General features: G+C 37.5%; 1 protein-coding gene across 1 annotated transcript in view; it reads right to left on the bottom strand.

Annotated features, from left to right (window-relative positions):
- The window catches only part of daam1a (dishevelled associated activator of morphogenesis 1a), a 170,163-nt gene that overhangs the window by 62,004 nt on the left and 88,766 nt on the right, over positions 1 to 19,393 (bottom strand). The window contains exons 5-6 of the mRNA XM_073039945.1: positions 14,603 to 14,692; positions 1,317 to 1,388 (exon numbers count right to left, since the gene is read on the bottom strand). Coding sequence (XP_072896046.1) covers positions 1,317 to 1,388; positions 14,603 to 14,692 — 162 coding nt within the window. The remainder of the gene's footprint in view (positions 1 to 1,316; positions 1,389 to 14,602; positions 14,693 to 19,393) is intronic.

Below are 19,393 nucleotides of genomic sequence, written 5' to 3'. Positions count from 1 at the left end.
GAGGGGATATTTGATAGAGGTATATGAAATTATGAGAGGTATAGATTATGCTAAATGCAAGCAGGTCTTTTTCACTGAGGTTGGGTGGGACTACAACTAGAGTTCATTAGTTAAAGGTAAAAGGTGAAAAGTTTAAGGGGACATGAGGAGAAACTGCTTCAACTCAGAGGGTCGTGAGAGTGTGGAATGCACTGCCAGTGCAAGTGGTGCATGCGAGCCCGATTTCAATGTCTTAGAGAAGCTTGGATAGGTACATGAATAATAAGGTATGGAGGGCTATGGTCCTGGTGCAGGTCGATGGGAATAGGCAGTTTAAATAGTTTGGCACTAAACAGAAAGGCCTGTACTTTCCTGACTTTAGTGAATCAGCACTATGCCAACATTAATCTACCATTTGTGCTCACAAGCCAATGTACACAATGTGGCAATCAAGATCCTATAGAACTGAAATAATTGTTTTGTAGTATATCATCCTATCCGAGATGAAGACCAGCATTTTATTAGCTTTCATTTAATTATCAAATTTTAGTTATTTGCATACATGGAAACAAACATCCTTTACTGCTTACAACACCAAATGTTCGAGCATTATGAGCATATTTTGGTCCAAAGTGGAAGAGCCCAGAAGTAAGAAACAAGCATTTTCTTATTAAGAAATCATATTTGAAATATTGATGACAAAGTTGTGCATTGTACTACTGCACATTAAAAAAAAAAATCCTGCAACTTATAACCAAGGACTTTGGTAGTCAAATTACACCGGAAGATATTTGTCCCCATGCACAAACGTCTTGAAACTCTGGTATTTGGGGAATGCATTAAGAAACTATTTGCAAGACATGGATTCTCATGGGAAAGTATTATTGGTTCAGAACCATATGTGAAATGAATCATGTCTAAACTGAAGGTGCAAATTCCACATACAATAAAGCATTACAAACTTAAACTGAAAGGTTTATAGAAACCGTGATAGAAACTTAAAGCTATAGATTTTAGTATAAAGCATTAGCTTCTTCATTAAACACCTCTTGGTTATTAAATGAAATTAAGGGATGTTGGTAATTGGTTACTGGCACTAAACTCCTCAGCATCAACCCAGTTATATGTCCTAACTTTATTGCCTCCAATGAATTTGACTATGCACAGGTGAATACAACTGACAACGGATAGTCGATCATTCAACAGTAGCAAACAAAGAAGAATTTCTCCCCCAAAGTATTGAACTGTTTATTGCAGAAATGTACTGACAGAATTATGACAAAGTTTAATGATTACGTGTCTTTATAGATACAGAGCAAAGTAAAACAAGGACTCACAACTGCCATAGAATTCAGCTGATCAATGTAAAACTCTGGCCAACTGGTGGCTCCTTTATTTTCTTCTTGCTCCTGTAAAAGAAATTTCATGAAACATTGTTATGTGTATAATGAAACTCACTGAAGTATGAACCTGTGAATCTTTGGTAAAAATGCTTCCTTTATCAAAAATAGATAAGTATGTGTTCAGATTCAAATAAATTCAATGGTACTCCATCAATAAGCCATGTCTAAATGAGAAAGTGGACACTTAATTGCATGCATTAATGGCATTCAATGACACTGAACTCAAGCTGACTTAAAGCACTTTCTCATTCAGGAGGGAAAATACTCAGGAAAAGTAACTGATAAGCATTACCTGGAGTCTGACAAAGAAAATATTGAACAGTCTTTCAAAAAGCAAAGAATGGCATTCAACAGAGGGTATACCTGACTAAATTAGAGGGACAATTATAAAAGCAAAACCATTTTTTCCCACCTCTATAAAATTTATTGCATGTAGGAACTTTACGGCATAAACCATCGCACACTTTAACTTGTTAGAGCACAATGTTCCTGACATTAGGGCATTATCAAATAATCTTTCCACAGAAGTTATCACAGTAGCATATCACCTAATGTGCAACACCAGTACCCCATACACCCAGCTAGAATGAAATACAAAACATCCAACAAAGAGAAAAAGATGTGCCACAGGAACTAATGCATTTCACATGGGCAAACTTTAGATGTTTAAAAATATATTAAATTGTTCCTCATCCCTTAATCTTCCCAACCCCTTGCATTGGCCACCCTGTACACTTTGCCCACATTAACGGCAATTGATGTTGGCAATAAATGTTTAAATGAACTCAAGGGAGATTCCATCAGACTGACAATCATCTAAACAATTTACTGATTACCCATTACATATTCTCTAGATTGCACAGACAACTACTTATGATTGTTCATGGATTTTAGCTGCTATTGCTCCACTTCAACTGTTAAATCTGGGTCACTTATGAAAACACTACAGCATCTGATGGGTTGGCAATTCAGCATCAGTCAACTTACACCATTTAGAAATAAAAACAGCAGTTTCTTCAGTAGTTGAAATAATAAACTGATAAATGCAAAATGCAGGAAGATCTGCTTTTAGAATTCACTTCTCCCTCAAGCTATGACGTTATATTGTAAAAAAATAAAGTAAAAGCAAGCAATATCATTTAGCTAAGTGGATCCTACGTCAACTTTAGCAAATACATGGAGTGTAACTTGTCAGAATCACATTAACAGGTCAAGGCTCATTTAGTTAACCTAAACACCTAGCTAGCTCCATTAGCTTCTCACGGATAATGAAGTTAATTTAGTTTCAAGCATTTGCACAATAAATACCAAGTTACAAAGAGGTCATTCATTGAAGTTCAAAGTAAATATATCATTAAAGTACATATATGTCACCATATACAACCCCAAGATTCATTTGCTTGCGGACAATCACAGTAAATACAAAAAACACAATGAAAGACCGCACACAACAGGACGGACAAACAACAAGTGTGCAAAACCAAAATCAACAAATGGTGCAAATACAAAAAGAGAGAGAAAACAATAGTAATAAATAAGCATGAAATATCCAGAAGATAAGATGAAGAGTCCTTGAAAGTGAGTCCAGTTCAGTGATGGAACAAGTGTAGTTGGGGGAAGATAGCCCCTCTGAATCAAGAGCACGATGGCTGCAGGGTAACAATTGTTCCTGAATTTGGTGGAGTGGGTCCTGAGGCTCCTGTACCTCCTTCCTGACAGCAGTAGCAAGAAGAGAACACAGGCCTGAATAGTGGAGATCCTTGACCATGTATGCCGCTTTCCTGCGATAGCACCCTACATAGATGTGCTCACTGGTGGGGAGAACTCTACCCGTAATGGACTGGGCTGTATCCACTACTTCTTGTAGGATTTTCCATTCAAGGGAACTGGTGTTTCCAAACCTGCCTCTAATGCAACCAGTCAATATACATTCCACCATACATCTCTTGAAGTTTGTCAGAGTTTTGGATGACATTCTAAGTCTTCGCAAACTTTTAAGAACGTAGAGGTGCTGCCATGCTTTTTGCATAATGACAGTTTTGAGCTGGGCCCAGGACAAATCCTCCAAAATGATAACACCAAGGGATTTGAAGTTGCTGACCCTCTCCACGTTTGATCCACAGATGAAGACCGGCTCATGCACCTCTGGTTCTGTCCTCCTGAAATCAATAATCATCTCCCTGGTCTTGCTGACATTCAGTAAGAGGTGGTTGTTGTGGCACCACTCAGCCAAATTTTCAATCTCGCTCATATAGGCATTCAATTATGGATAAATTATGTATTACGATCAAAAATATATTTGCTATTTGAAATAACACTAATGACTGTAACGATTATGTTTCCATACTTTATTCTACTGTGTTGTAGTTTTCATATTATCAATGAATTCTCAATCAGACTGGGCCTTAGAGATGTGAGGAGCAGACAAGGTGATTTTAAATATACTGCCTATCTGGAACTCCATGTAAATATTAGGTCTGGCTGCCAAGGGAGTGGGGAAGATCTCAGAAAAGGGCATTTTTGTAGTTGGGGCTAGCTGACAGAGTGGGATTATCTGAAGGGGTTGTCCCATGGAAAGAGCTAGGTATAAGGGCAGGGTGAAAGAGTCATCAATGCTGTGGGAGATCAGGAATGAGGGACAAGATGGTTTGGACGTAAACTCCTCTTAGGCTATAATCTGTGTTGGAACGAGTTTTAGAGATGGCTGTTTTCTTTTTTGTCAGTTTTAACCTGCAAAGGTTTAAGTCCAGGAACCAACAATTTCAAATAGAAAGGTTAATTTTTTGAAGGAACCTACAAACTTGTGTTTAGTGAATTCATTTCTCGTGACTATATTAGTTACCCATCTCTCATTCCTGTTAGTGGACCAGCTGGATTCTTGATTTGTTTTATCACTTATTTTATCTTTTATTATTTTATTTATGTTTTCCTTTTTTTAAAAAAAAATAGGTTTCTTGCTTTGTGGCTGCCTGTAAACAAACTAACCTCAAAGTTGTATCTCTGTCTCAAATTTCAAGATCATTTATACATCCTTTGATAATAAATGTTCTTTGAAATTTTGAACTCAGCAGTTTTCAAATTTTTATAACAATGTGCAGTGACGCAGTTGTGAAGTGGTTAGTGCAATCACTTTACAGTGCCTATGATCACCATTCGACGTTCCATTCCCGCCATCGGCTGTAAGGACTTTGTATGCTCTCCCTGTCATCACGTGGGTTTCCTCCAAGTGCTCTGGTTTCCTCCCACAAAGATGTATGGTTAGGGTGAGTTCTGGGCACGCCACGTTGGCATTGGAAGCGTGGCAACACTTGCGGGCTGCTGCAGCACAATCCTCAGACTGTGTTGGTTGCTGACACAAACAATGCATTTCACTGTACATTTCGATGTTTCAATGTATAGTACACATGTGACAAATAAAACTAATTTTAAATCTTAATCTTTATAGTTAGCAACAAACAATCACTCGCCACAAAGCTCTACCATCTCTCTGAAAATCAGATTTAATCATTGTTATCCACTTCAACATTTTAAGAGTTATCAGACATTTCTCTACATCATTTAAGAACTGGCAGTATTTTAGATTGTCAAAAAGAATGTTAATGAGCTGGAAATGAAACAATCAACTTTGGTGATTTCAGAATCAGATTTATTATCACTGGCATGTGACATGAAATTTGTTAACTTAGCAGCAGCAGTTCAATGCAATATATAATATAGAAGAGGAAAACAATAAAAAAACTAAATAAATAAATCAATTACAGTATACGTATATTGAATAAATTTTTAAAACTTGCTAAAGCAGAAATACTGTATATTAAAAAAGTGAGGTAGTGTCCAAGGGCTCAATGTCCATTTAGGAATCGAATAGCAGAGGGGAAAGAAACTGTTCCTGAATCGCTGAGTGTGTGCTTTCAGGCTTCTGTACCTCCTACCTGATGGTGACAGTGAGAAAAGGGCATGCCCTGGGTGCCGGAGGTCCTTAATAATGGAAGCTACCTTTCTGAGACACCGCTCCCTAAAGATGTCCAGGGTACTTTGTAGGCTAGTACCCAAGCTGGAGCTGACTATATTTACAACTTTCTGCAGCTTCTTCCCATAACTGAGTATTTGTGCAGCAAAAAAAAAGCAGAGGTTTCACATGCTAGGCCTATCTTTGAGCCTGATTATGTCACTTTGTAAGAAAACGTTTTTTCAAAGCCTTGAATAAAAATGTCTTAGGCTATATTTTTATTCATATCGCTTTAGCTTATGATTTTTAATAACTTTACTATTCAACATTTTCAATAAGTTTTCATGTTGTAAGTAGCATTAATTAAAATCAATTTACAACCTTTATTTAAAGTAAATCTACTAAGCCTACCTTTAGAAAAATGAAATCCCGTTTTGGCTTAAGCCGGTTATTTAACAGAAATTTATTGTTTGGCCTATATTTGAGCCTGATCGTGTCACTTAGTAAGAAAACATTTATGTTTGCTGTATGAGTTTTTAAAATTTATGCAAGTGAAAGAAAGAGATTAATTTCAAGAAAGGTAAGCTAAGCTCAACTACCTGTTTTTTTTTCAAGGAAGGTTGGCTGAAGATTCATTCTCTACTCAAAATAGCATTGAACATTATTTCTAAATTATTATATCTACAACTTAATGATTACGCTACTGCACGGTGAGCTGTAGATATAATGACTTTATGCAGGGGTTCCCCAAGACATGAAAATTATTACAAGGGTTCCTCCAGGGCAAAAAAGGTTGACAAAGGCTGTTCTCAAGAATAAGGGGATGTGAGGTCATCAAACAGAAGACAATAAAGGATTCCAGTTGAAGTATGAAGGGATCTGTTTCTTTTCAGCCCTAAACCAATTCATAATAACTTTCAAACTTAAAAGATAACCAGAAATCTCATGGCAACAATAATGGGCAAATGCTTCATATTTTGACATGACTACCTTCTGACCTTTATACTAAAGAGTTACTAATTTTTTTTAAGTGGAAGAATAAAAAGCTTTTCTAAACTAGCTTCACTGGGGAGGTCTGATGTGGGCTTGGCTCATGTGAGGTGAAAATCTTTGTCATACACGGACAGTGGTGACATAGGTGGGACAGGAAACTGAATATGACACAAGGAGTGCAGAGAAGTCAGCGGCAGCCCCACCCACCAGCAAGTGCTTACTTTGGTGAAAAGCTTACATGGCAAATGTAACAGGGAGTGCTTGCACATCAATTTACAGTGGGAAATGGAACAAAAAAAACATCAAAAATTGTGGCAAGCTAGATTTGTTGACAATAAATTGATCTTCTGTTGGAAGATTTGTTCATAATATTACATGAAATTGAAACAGGCACTGGAAGTATAACAGAGCACAGAACAGTAGAGGCCATTCAGCCTACAATGTTGTGCCAACCCCTTAACCTATTCCAAGATCAATCTTACCCCTTCCCGTCAATTTTTCTTTCATCTACGTGCTTATCTAAGTGTCTCTCAAGCATCCTTAATGGATCTGCCTCTATGACCAACCCTGGTGGCGCATTCCATGCACCGATTATTCTGTAAGAAACCTGCTTCAGATATCTCCCCCTCTACTTTCCTCCCAACACGTTAAAGTTATGAATTGAATTGACTTTATTTCTTACATCCTTCACATACATGAGTAAAAATCTTTACGTTACATCTCCGTCTAAATGAGCAATGTGCAATCATAGTAATATATAATAAATAGAACAGTCAATGTAACATAGAATATACTCAAATCAGTGTGAGTTAATCAGTCTGATGGCCTGGTAGAAGAAGCTGTCCCAGAGCCTGTTGGTCCTGGCTTTTATGCTACGGTACCTTTTCCTGGATGGCGGCAGCTAGAATAGATTGTGGTTGGGCTGACTCGGATCCCCAATGATCCTACAGACCCTTTTTATACACCTGTCTTTATAAATTTCCTGAATCATGGGAAGTTCATAACTACAGATGTGCTGGACTATCCGCATCACTCTCTGCAGAGTCCTGCGATTAAGTGGGGTACAGTTCCCATTCCAGGCAGTGATGCAGCTGGTCAGAATGCTCTCAACTGTGCCCCTGTAGAAAGTTTTTAGGATTTGGGGGCCCACACCAAACTTTCTCCACCAGCTGAGGCTTGGATTAGCAATTTCAACCCTGGCTGACCATTCGATCAATGCCTCTTATTATCTTTAACACTTCTACTAAGCCCTGGCTCGCTCAAACTATCCTCATAAAACGTGCTTTTCAATTTCAGCATCAACCTGATAAATCTCCTCTGCAGAGTCTCTAAAGTTTCCACAACCATCCCATAAATGTGGCATCTAGAAATGAACACAATATTCTAAGTGTGAATTCCAATATTCCAAGTTAGAAAGAAAATTCAACTTATAGAACTTTGGGTTGGAGTTCATATAAAGCAAATCTTAGGTTTAATACAAGAGACATTTACTTTGGAGATGTGCTATTTATTAATAAAAGAGCAGCAAAGGGGAATGTAGTTAATTATTTTAAGAACTCAATGATTTATTAATAAAATTTGGAACTAGGTCTTTTTACACTGGGTGAATTAATCATTAAATCAATTCATTCCCTGAGCTATAATAATTAGTGGTTCCTATTAACTTCAAGACTGATGCAGTGACCTGGAAGAAACACTTAACAATTTATTTTGAATTGGGTGGGAATCAAGAAGGCAGAAGTTTTGTACTGTTAAAATTTAAAATAGAAGTTTAGTTGCAAATAAAAGTGAAATAGAAAATTTTGCCTTCACTTTAAATGGATTGAGAGCAATATCTATTTAAGCAGAATGCCAGGAAAGAGCACAGAATAAAAATCGATTTTATATATTAGAGATTTAAATTTAATTTATCAAGGGAGGAGATAAAATTTGATTTTGCTGGATAGTTAAATATTAAATAGGGCTGATGTAGGCCTTTGGTGGGAGACTGACACATGGTACAGGAAACAAAGATCAAGAGAGAGTGGAAAAACGCCCTCAAACTTCACTTGTGTAAAAGCCTGTAACACGCCAGATGAAGGGCATACTTTATAAGCACAACAAATCCTGCTACCGGGGCATTGCCTTCAATAGCAAAACTCTGATAATCTGGCAGATTTGGGATTCTGATGGTGCTGGACTGGCAGATTGTTCTGAACTTTGCATATTATTATAATTAACTTTCCAATGCACTTTCAAATCATTGTTTCAGAGGTAAAACAATAATGAAGTACATTTTCCAGCGAACACAATGATTTGAAATGGTTCACAGGAACCAAAGCCCAGCCTGTCAAAAGGAAGATTGGGGAAAATCATCTGGGTGAATCAGATACCAAACCATTGAGATTTCCAAATTGTCAAATGACAGATTCTAGAAGCTGTGTGTACACTGATACTAGGGTTCATGCAGAGAGTTTCAATTGTAATGTCAATATAAAAAGCATTGCTCAATGTTATGCATTACCGCATATTTTGACTCTGACGGGTGCTGTCAAGGTTCCCTGAGTGTAATGCACTGAACGTAATGTGAGAGGGCATTCTGGGTAGATGAATTACAAGCAAAATAAACAGCTGCACATTTGTTCTTCACCTCTCCATCTCTCGTGTGTTATTCAGGGCCACCCGGCCTCCCAGTATAGCAAACATAACAACTGGCAATGAGGTGGCAAGTCCTCACCATATATTCATTGTTTTGCTCCCTTCAGCAAGAGAAGTCGGTGTGCAACACTGCCAATGTAATGCAGTACCACGTGGGCAAGCAGGAAGCCTGGTGTGTGAAGAATCCAAGGGGTGATGGTGGGGGCAAGTAGGGGGGGGGCATCACCAGGGACCTCCCACCAACCCAGGCCATGCTCTTTTCTCTGCTGCCATCAGGAAGGTACAGAAGCCTCAGGACCCACACCACCAGGTTCAGGAACAGTTATTACCCCTCAACCATCAGGCTGTTGAACCAAAGAGGATGCCTTCACTCACCCCATCATGGAAGTACTCCCACAACCAGTGGACTCACTTTCAAAGACTCCTCATCTCATGTTCTCAATATTCATTCCTTATTTATTTATTTATTTATTTATAATTATTACTTTTCTTTTTTGTATTGAACAGTTTATTGTCTTTTGCACACTGGTTGAACACCAGCACTGGTGCGGTCATCCATTGATTCTATTCTGGTTGTCATTCCCTTGTGGTTTTAATGAGTAGGCCTGCAAGAAAATGAATCTCAGGATTGTATATGGTGACATATACGTACTTCGATAATAAATCTGCTTTGAATTTTGAACTGTCTGAACACTGACTTTAGGCAATTGCTGAATGACACGTATTGTGATAGACTTGTACGTGGTCTGCATAGTGAGGCAATTCAGAAATATTTGTTTACATAAGACATACTATCATTATGTAGGGCTCTGGGATTAATACATCTATGGAGGTGGCAGCTACAGAAGCACAGCTATTAAGTGTGTCTTCTCAAGTTCATAAAGATTTTACTGACTTTAAGAATAGGACACCTATTGGCAATCAATGTTACCATTGTCCAAAACTGGGCATTCAGCAAAAGAATGCCAGTATAAGGATTTAGACTGCTGAAACTGTGGTAAAATGAGACACATAAAAGTATAAGACACTGTGAAGCAAAAACAATGTAATAAAGAATAATTACCTTTTGAAAAACAAAAAGAAACGTGAACAAGATGGAGCATACTGAGGATGGAGTGAGTGACTCTCACTGTGGTTGAAGAAGCTTTGCATGTTTTATCTGTTCTAGGACACAGATATAGCTATTGGGTAAACCCCCACCCACCCCACCCCCGGTTGAATATAGCCACAGCGAGGATGCAGGTGAACAAAGTTCCTGCTGTATCGCTGGCGTCAGAGACAGTTTACAAGGAAAAACTGCAACATCTCACCCCAGTATGGGCAAGGTTGACTTTAAAGACTTGCGCTGGTAAGGTTGTTCAGTGAGGGAAATAGTACATGTTACAGTGAGTCTAACAAATAGTGTTTTGGATCAACTGGCACAAAGTGCACCTGATTAATGGGAGCACTGATCTACAAGAGGTACTGAAGAAACACACACGTGTATTCAGAGGTGAACTGGGCAGCACGAAAGGAACCACTGCTAAGCTGCCTGTGAAGCCTGACACAACACCCAAATGTTTAAAGGAAAGACCCGTTACATATGTTCCCAAACGAAATGGGCAACTCCTGTGGTCCCCATCCTAAGGGATGGATCCTCAAGGCTTGTGGAGATTTGAAGGCAACCATTAACCCAGTCTGAACAGAAGCCTGAAGACATACACTCAGCAAATCAGGAAGAACTTCTTTCCCCTCTCCCATCTGATTCCTAAATGGACATTGACCCCATGAACACCGTTTCACTTTTTAAAAAAATATTATTTCTGTTTTGCACTACTTTTTATTTATTTAATATACATATATACTTGCTGTAATTGATTTACTTATTTTTTCTATATTATCACCTATTGCATTGTACTGCTGCAACAAGTTAACAAATTTCATGACATTTGCCGATGATATTAAACCTGATTCTGAAAATATCTTTGTTGGTTGAATTTGATCACACCATTGAATGTTAATAGTATGTGGGAAGGGGAAGAATCCTTTAAAATAAGGGGGGGAGGGATATGTTATGTATTCATGTATACTTTGACCCTTAAAGCTTGCTGTCAAGCTTCCCTGGGTGTTATGTAGTGAACATAATGTGAGGGCATTCCGGGTTTATGACTTGTAAACAAAATAAACAGCTGCACATTTGTTCTTCACCTCTCTGTCTCTCGTGTGTTATTCATGGCCACCCGACTTCACAGCATTACAAATATCACACTCAAAATTAGAGTTTCAGGCAAGAGTACGCAGCCTAGAATCCTGTGCACAACTGTAAAATAAAATAACCTTCTAATGTTGTGCAGAGTTTTTCTGCCATTAGTCTCTAAAGCCTCAGTAGATTTTATAAATTACTGAGGGCTCTGAGTAAATCAAGAAAATTTCTATGTTAAGATTAAATTGATCTTTAGAAATTATTGGAGCTTTCTTGACTGATCTAACAGCCTTACATTACAAAAATCCACCAAAGCTCTGAAACAACTTCGGACAAACAAGTCTGAGATGCAAATCAACCACGATTAACCAACTCTGCTGCACAGTTCAAACAAATAGATCAGAGCTGATTTGCACCTCATTTTGCTTAATTGAAAAGAAACTTGGCTTCAGAATTTGCTTAGAATTTTCTTTAGAAATAATGACAATTATTCCCCCGCCCCGTTTCCAATTTTCGCAAGCTCCTAGTAACATAAATCTCAAGCAAGCTTCCCAGAGGGAAAATAGTTGTACTCACATTTTTCTTCTTCAATCAAATCTTTGTCATGCCTATATTTTATTTTCACCTTTATAAGATTGTATCAACTGTATTAATTCATCTAATTAACAAAGATGGGGACTGTTTATAGTATTACCAAGAACAAATCAAAATACCTTCGGCCCACACATGAAAGCTTTAAGAGAGATCAATTTTGATTGAAATGAATACAAAAGAAATCTCATGAGACATTTGTCTTTTCAAGTTTAGATAGGTAACTACTTAAGTTAAAGAAATGCTATCATTTTTATCATACTCTAGACACAGAGATCGGGTTGAAGAAAAAATGATATCAGTATTTTCTTTTTTTTTTGTGAAACTGCACTGAACTTAAGAATGTATTATGCAAAATCACAGGTCTGCAAGATGAAATCCAAATTTCTCTCCTAAGTATACTGCTTGGTACAATATATGTTGTATATAATACTTCATTTTGGTTAATTCAGAAAGAGCTTGGTTTCAGAATTTGGTAGTCTAATTTTAATTAGAAATAAATAGCAAAAAGAAATAGGAGGAGGTCATATGATCCTCTGAGGCTGCTCTGCCATTCAATATTATTGATCTGGTCTTGACATCAATTCCTTTGTATACTCTATAACCCTCAGCTTTCTTAAAGTTCAAATTTCATCTTCCTCCGTCTTGAATATATTCAAAGACGTCCTCCATTGAGACAAAATTCCAATGATCCATGATGACCTCAAAATAACTTCATCCTCTTTTACTTCTTAAATGGCCACCCCAACAATTACAGCCCAAGTTCTAGTGTCAACATACTAGCATTCACTCCCACAACTACTTTTTTCATTCTTCTTGGGATGTTCTATCTTTCAATGAGGTCATCTCTGCCAATCTTTCCTTAAAGGGCAATCACTTTCACAGTATTCTGCTGGCAATTTAAAATTAAATAATCATTGAGAGGTTGGAAGTTTTTAATACAATGCACAAGCCTCTACTTCCCTGTCGGTAACTGTACTCAGTTCAATAGAGAGGAACAAAGGCACAGGAAAATCACAAGTTACAGAAAACTTAGAGATTTTGAATCAACTGCATTTATTTTAACATACCTAAATGTTCATTTTTAAATGTTTAAGTGCCTTGAAAAAGTTAATATCATACAATAGTTATTACACCAGTAGTCTAGTGACCCAACTTTCTCATTCATCCCACTCTTTCCCTTTGGCTCTGCAAAAATTTTTCTCATGAATCCCTATTGAAAGGGGTGCTTCCACTTCCAGTACCCTTCCAGTTTCAAATCTCAAATCATTACTATTCATCCCTCTTGCACAGAAGTAAATCTGTAGTCTCTAGTCCATGAACAAATGAGAACTGCTATATGATTGGAACCAGTCAATATCTCCTCCACTTCTATCAAATTTCTCAGATTTTCTTTTGCTCCAAGGAAGGAAGCAATGCCAGCCTCTGCTGTCTAACCTTGTAGCTGAAATCTCTTCTAGACGTACTCTCACAGATGTATGTCCAAGAAGCAGAGTTGGGTGCAATACTTCACTTGTGGTCCAACAGTGTTTTACCATGATCTTGATGATTTGCTGCTATGTATTTATGAAGTCCCAGAACCCATTCACATTACTAACCTACCCTCAACATACCCTACCACTTTCAAAAATTATGAAGTCATACCTACTTTAAGTACTCAGCTCATCTCAACCATTTCCATGTGTGTAGGGATCAACCAAGTCTGGTGGTCCCTAACATTCAAAGTTCAAAAGTTGACATTTCTTCTCAGATCTGAATTACAAGCCCATATTCAAAGATGTCAGTCTGGTGCTTTCCTTAAAGCCATCCTCATATTCAAAAATCACTTTTCACTTGTGTCAATCTAAAAGGGCCACCCAGTGAAAAAAACAGTAATAATTGTTTTTAATCATCAGCAAATGCAAGAAGTCCAAAGTTCTATGTTCTATGCATGCATGAAAGCAAATGTTATTATTATAGTTCATCTAAAAATAAAGACCATAGTAATTTAATGTACTAGTAATAGGTTTATTTAATTAACTTATTTAGAGATACAGGTCCTTCCATCCAGCAACCTACCTATTTAACCCTACCCTACCCAAATTACAATGATCAATTAACCTCCAAACCAGTATGTCATTCCTGCAATCTTCACCTGTCCACCAATAAATCAAAAGCACATTGTGTCCATTCTGTAACATGGTGTCTATTGTTCTTTAAAGTCCTTAAAAAGCTTCACCTACAAATAGAAAAGCCTCTGCATAAGATGTCATTAGCAGATCATGGTAAGTTTAGAGACCAGTTTTCCTCATTTATGCAAAGAAATCTTCAAGACACTGAAAATGCACAACTGATTACACTTGGCTACTTTCAACACAATTAATCAAATTAAATGAACTTCTTTCTTCCATTATAACGATAATGTAACCTTATCACCAGGAATTTTTAACTGAATTAATTGTTTAGCTATATAATTGCTATTTTATTCCTTCCTCCACTAGCCATTTATATTGCCATTACACTGCTTCTGCTGTCACCATCCTTTCTCCCACTCCCTACAGTTGCAAGGTTGTTCTCAACTTGTCAGCATTAATGACACCATGTGCAGGATCTTTCACTGCTTGAATATTGCACAATTCAACAGCATTTTGAGTGCTTTCTAGTGAAATTTCATCATACCACTTGAAGCTGTGAATAAGAGAAATCTGTGAAACATAGGACAAAAGGTAGAGTCTAAATAAGGGAAAATACAGAGAGGCAATGGTGTATTTTAAGTTTATTCTGTTCATACATATCGTAAGCAACAGATGTTTGGCTTCAAATTCATACATTTATTTCTTGTGCACTTAAAAATAACTTCTAAGCATGAACTTGAATACTTTTTCTTACCTTTTTCTTACTGCAGTATATTTGCCATTTCTTCTCTGCAGGAAGTGCAAACATGGCTTCCCTGTGTTTATCAGTGAGGTCCAGTTCATCCTAGGAAGAGGAAGTACAAGGTTATGAACTTGGAAAATAACCATGTTCTAATGTTACCATTCGTTACCGTTTCCAACAAATAAGTGATATTAAAAATTAATAAATTTTCAAATGTTGGTATCTGTTGTAGTGAATTAACAAAGTCCTATCATATCTTGTGCCTTAGTTAGAAATTGCCAAATTGATGAAAATTTGTCTCCTCTACTCACTTGAAGTTGCCTCAAATCAATAATTAAAAATCATTAAACAACTGGATCCAAAACTGGTATCATATAAATAGACATAATAATTACAGTAATGGGGGCAAATAATAACACTCAAAATTCAAGAGTAGTGTCATAAGATCTAATTTTCCAGAAGGTTTTGTGACTGCCATAATCTAAATATTGAAGCAACCTTGGAGGCAATGCATAATAAAATGTGAGGAAAATTAAAATGAATAATTTATTTCCAAGGTCATCAGGCACATCAGCTCTCTGCAAGTTAGTATGGTCCCTTACAGATAGCAATGCTTTTAAATTAGGCTATCACATGATAAATAAAAATAGATTTGGTACTATTAGCTAGAGAAATTTCTTTATAATAACATTTTCCTTTGATACCAAGAATCCATTCACAGCTGTCTAGAGCCAAAGGTTTACAGCAACTAATCATCACTGGGTCAAAATTATAGAACACACAATTAAGCAATACTGCGCACACCATTATTGTCACGTTACAATAAGTCAAGGCAATTACTGCCTTCGAAATGCAACTAATAATAACAGCACTCATTATTAATACTGATGAGTGCTATAAAGTTCAAAGTACAAAGTACACCTATGCCATATACAACCTTGAGATTTATCTTCTTACAGGCAGACAAAATACAGAAACACCATAGAACCCGTTAAGAAGAACCCATACAACAAAGATCATTAAACACCCAATGTGCAAAAAACAAAAATCGAGCAAACAATAAAAAAATTAAACAGATAAAAGAGAGTAAGTTAAATAAAGTACCTATTGATCTGAAATCCTCGCCAATGACAGAAATTAATCGAAATGTTAACTTGGTAGTCTAATAATTAGTCTCATTAGTAATATAACTGAGTTAATATGCTGTACATTGTGGAATGTAGTCTATAATCATCATCAAACTATGTACAAATCAAATTAGATACAATGATATCCAGCTATCATTTGCAATTGTGCTGTATCAGTGTTATTCCTGCTTAATTATGCAAAAAAATTGAAGGTCTTATGCTGATGAGAGCGAAATATAACTATAGGTCCTCTTCAGCTTACATATACCTGACTTACGTACAGCCCATATATAAACCAAAAAGCCTATGGGAGACTGGCAGTAATGCACTGGCTGCTGCAGGGCCACAAATGAGGTTGTAAACTTTTGACAGTAACAAAACCTTGCTTAAGCTGGGGACAGCCTGTATCCTAGAAATATAGTCCTAGTCCTATAGCACAAAAAAAGAGGCCCAACAGCCCACTGAGTTCACATGTCTTCAAACACAGATTTACACATCAGATTTTATTCATCCCCTCTCTATAGCTCCTACTATTTCATTTATGCTTGGGGATAATTTAGAGTAGACAACTAATCTATCATCTGACCCATTTTGGAGATGCCGGAGGAAATCAGAGCACCAGATCTTTGAGCGGAAATGACACCACTAGAGGACATTTGTGGTCAACACTAAAAGTTACTGGAAGAATGTACAAACACCATAGAAATAGCCTTAGAGAGCAGGACTGAATCCAGATCACTGGCATGGTGAAGTAGCAGTTCTACTAGAGAGGCCACTGCATTAAATCATCAGAAAAGATGTTGAACAAAGGTTCCCATCTATCACCTCTTATTGATTCCTGTTAACTTTGATCCATTGCAGTTTTCAAAAGAGATGTCAGGAGTTCTTCCCATCACCAATCCAAATACTGTAGCTCAGCTGATCGTTTACCTTGGCAGGGTGTTCTATGTTAAACAGACTGACTGATATTGCAATATTTTGCTTTCTTTTCCATTCTGGATGTGAGAATCTCCACAAATGTTGGTATTTATAGCTTCCCTGAGAATTCATCTGGTTTGCAGGGATCTTTAAGGAAATCTGAGAGTCAATCAGATTGGTGTGGGATTGGAGTCACATGTGATCATTTTGTCTACAACCCCCATTGTGGTAGTGTAACAGTTTAGCAAATCTCTTTACAGCACCAGTGATAACCAATTGGGGTTCAATTCCCACTGTTGTCTGTAAGGAGTTTGTACGATCTCCCCACAACCTCCTGGGTTTCCTCTGCGTGCCCTGTTTACCTCCCACATTCCAAAGATAAATATTTAGGAATAGGTTAGAGAGTTGTTGGCACACTATGTTGGCTTCAGAAGCATGGCGACACTTGTACAAGCACAACTGATGCAAAACTGCATTTCAATGTATATTATGATGTGCAAGTGACAAATAAAGCTAATATTTTCTTTTCTCTTTAAATCTTCAATGTCAGAAATCTAATTAAAATGACGATTTCTTTACAACTTTTTGTTAAGAGGCATCCAGATATGCTCCATCTATGCAATAGTGGGGCAGCAATTTTCAACAATTACAGCTTAACTAACTCCTATTGTCTGTGACTTACTTCCTATTTCTGAATAATTATTACTTTTATTTTCATCTATAAACTTAAGCAGCCTTTCTCAGTGACAAGATAATTAAAGACAAGGAAGGCAATTTAACCTAATTTATATGTCCATCTAATTATATCCGAATGTTTTTTGCTATTTGCACTCTCCTTCCCAGCAATCCATTCAACGTGCACAAGAAATAATCTGCTGACACTCATTTCTAGTTTACCATTTGTAAGCAATGACTGGTTTTCAGCAATTAAATGAATTTTATTTTTTTTCCCCAGAACCAATTACTATTTTATCCCTTTCTTAAGCAATTAGTCAGGAATGAGGATAACTGACTCCCATTCCCATTCCCATTTCCATGAGTTAAAGAGGCTGATGTGGTCAACATAAGGACTCTGCCACACACGATGCTTGAAATGGGGGACTACTGGAATGGTAACATAGCAAGGTGGGGTGTTCCTTCATCATTTATAATGCACTTATGTGTGCTGTCTATGAGTAGATCCAAAACTCTTAATGTCATTCTCAGTCCTCCTTTCCCATTCTAAAAATTCAAGGGCCAGGAATCCTCATGAGTTGAATAAAATGTTACACTTTATAAGTTATAAATTTATCATTAACTTCTTTCCACCATCCATCTGGTAATCTTTTACCTTGCCAAGGTTTGGATAAATGTCTGCTGTTTTCAAAGTCTAGTATTGGAAATGTAGCCTGCCCATCAGGGTTTCAATGCTCCAAATATTGGTTTTTGGAAAAGAAAAAAAGAAGTTGGTTTGCTTATCCTACCAGCAGACGAAAGGGGATTTAGTGGAACTAGCATTGGTGATGCAGCTCCTGTTGTGCTTGGTCCAAAGCTTTGAAGAGCACCAGCGAGCATAAGCACTCTGAACTTACTGCGGTATAGCATTCATTAGAAAACCATAAGCCTTGGACCAGACTCGAGCTTTTGATCTGCAAACACTCTTTTATTGCTAGCCAAAGGTGATGCTGGTGCACAGTAATTAGCAGTAAATTTCATCGTCTATTTCTGCTTTGCTGAGAGATTGCTGAGGTAAGAAAAGCGATCCACCTTTGCCGGGATCCTGCCATGAACATGTATTGTATGAGACCATTGTTTGGCATATGTTGACACAAAGTCCAATCCCTCATATACTTCAGAAAAAAGGTAACCAAAAGGGTAGGGCAGTTGTTGTTGTCTGTCTGGACTTCAGCAAGGCCTTCAACAAGGTCCTGCATAGCAGGCTATTTTAGAAGGTTAGGTCCCATGGAATCCAGGGAGAGCTAAATAGACGGATTCAAAATTGACTCAGAGGCAGGAAGCAGAGGGTGATGGGTGAAGGCTGTTTCTTGGAGTAGAGGCTGGTGACTAGTGTTTTGCCACAGGAGGGATTCGGGATCCTTTTAGTTCATTATTCATGCACAAGGCTTGATCAACATGTTTGCAGATGACATGAAATTAGGGTTTGTCCTCAACAGTGAAAGTTATCCCACATTACAGGCGTATCTTGATCAGAAGTTCAAGTCGTCACTTTTTATTGTCATTTTGACCATAACTGCTGGTACAGTACATAGTAAAAATGAGACAACGTTTTTTCAGGACCATGGTGTTACATGACACAGCACAAAAACTAGACTGAACTACGTAAAAAAAGACACAGAAAAAAAACTACACTAGACTACAAACCTACCCAGGACTGCATAAAGTGCACAAAACAGTGCAGGCATTACAATAATTAATAAACAAGACAATAGGACAGTAAGGTGTCAGTCCAGGCTCTGGGTATTGAGGAGACTGATAGCTTGGGGGAAGACATAGTCTGGTCGTGAGAGCCCAAATGCTTTGGTGCCTTTTCCCAGACAGCAGGAGGGAGAAGATCAAGGAATGGCAAATGGATTTCAATACAGGCAAGTATGAGGCAATGCATTCTGGAAAGTCAAACCATCGCCAAACTTGTATTATAAATGGTACGTCATTATGGAGTACCAGGAGCACCTGGAGTAAATAGAGATTCTGCAGATGCTAGAAATCCAAAGTAACACACAAAATGTTGGAGGAACTCAGCAGGTCAGGCAGCATCAAT

Source organism: Hemitrygon akajei, chromosome 3 (assembly GCF_048418815.1).
Source record: "Hemitrygon akajei chromosome 3, sHemAka1.3, whole genome shotgun sequence".
In the NCBI taxonomy this organism is placed as follows: Eukaryota; Metazoa; Chordata; class Chondrichthyes; order Myliobatiformes; family Dasyatidae; genus Hemitrygon; species Hemitrygon akajei.
Note: the sequence above shows the minus strand (reverse complement) of the source record. Positions and strands in the feature narration are given on the sequence as shown.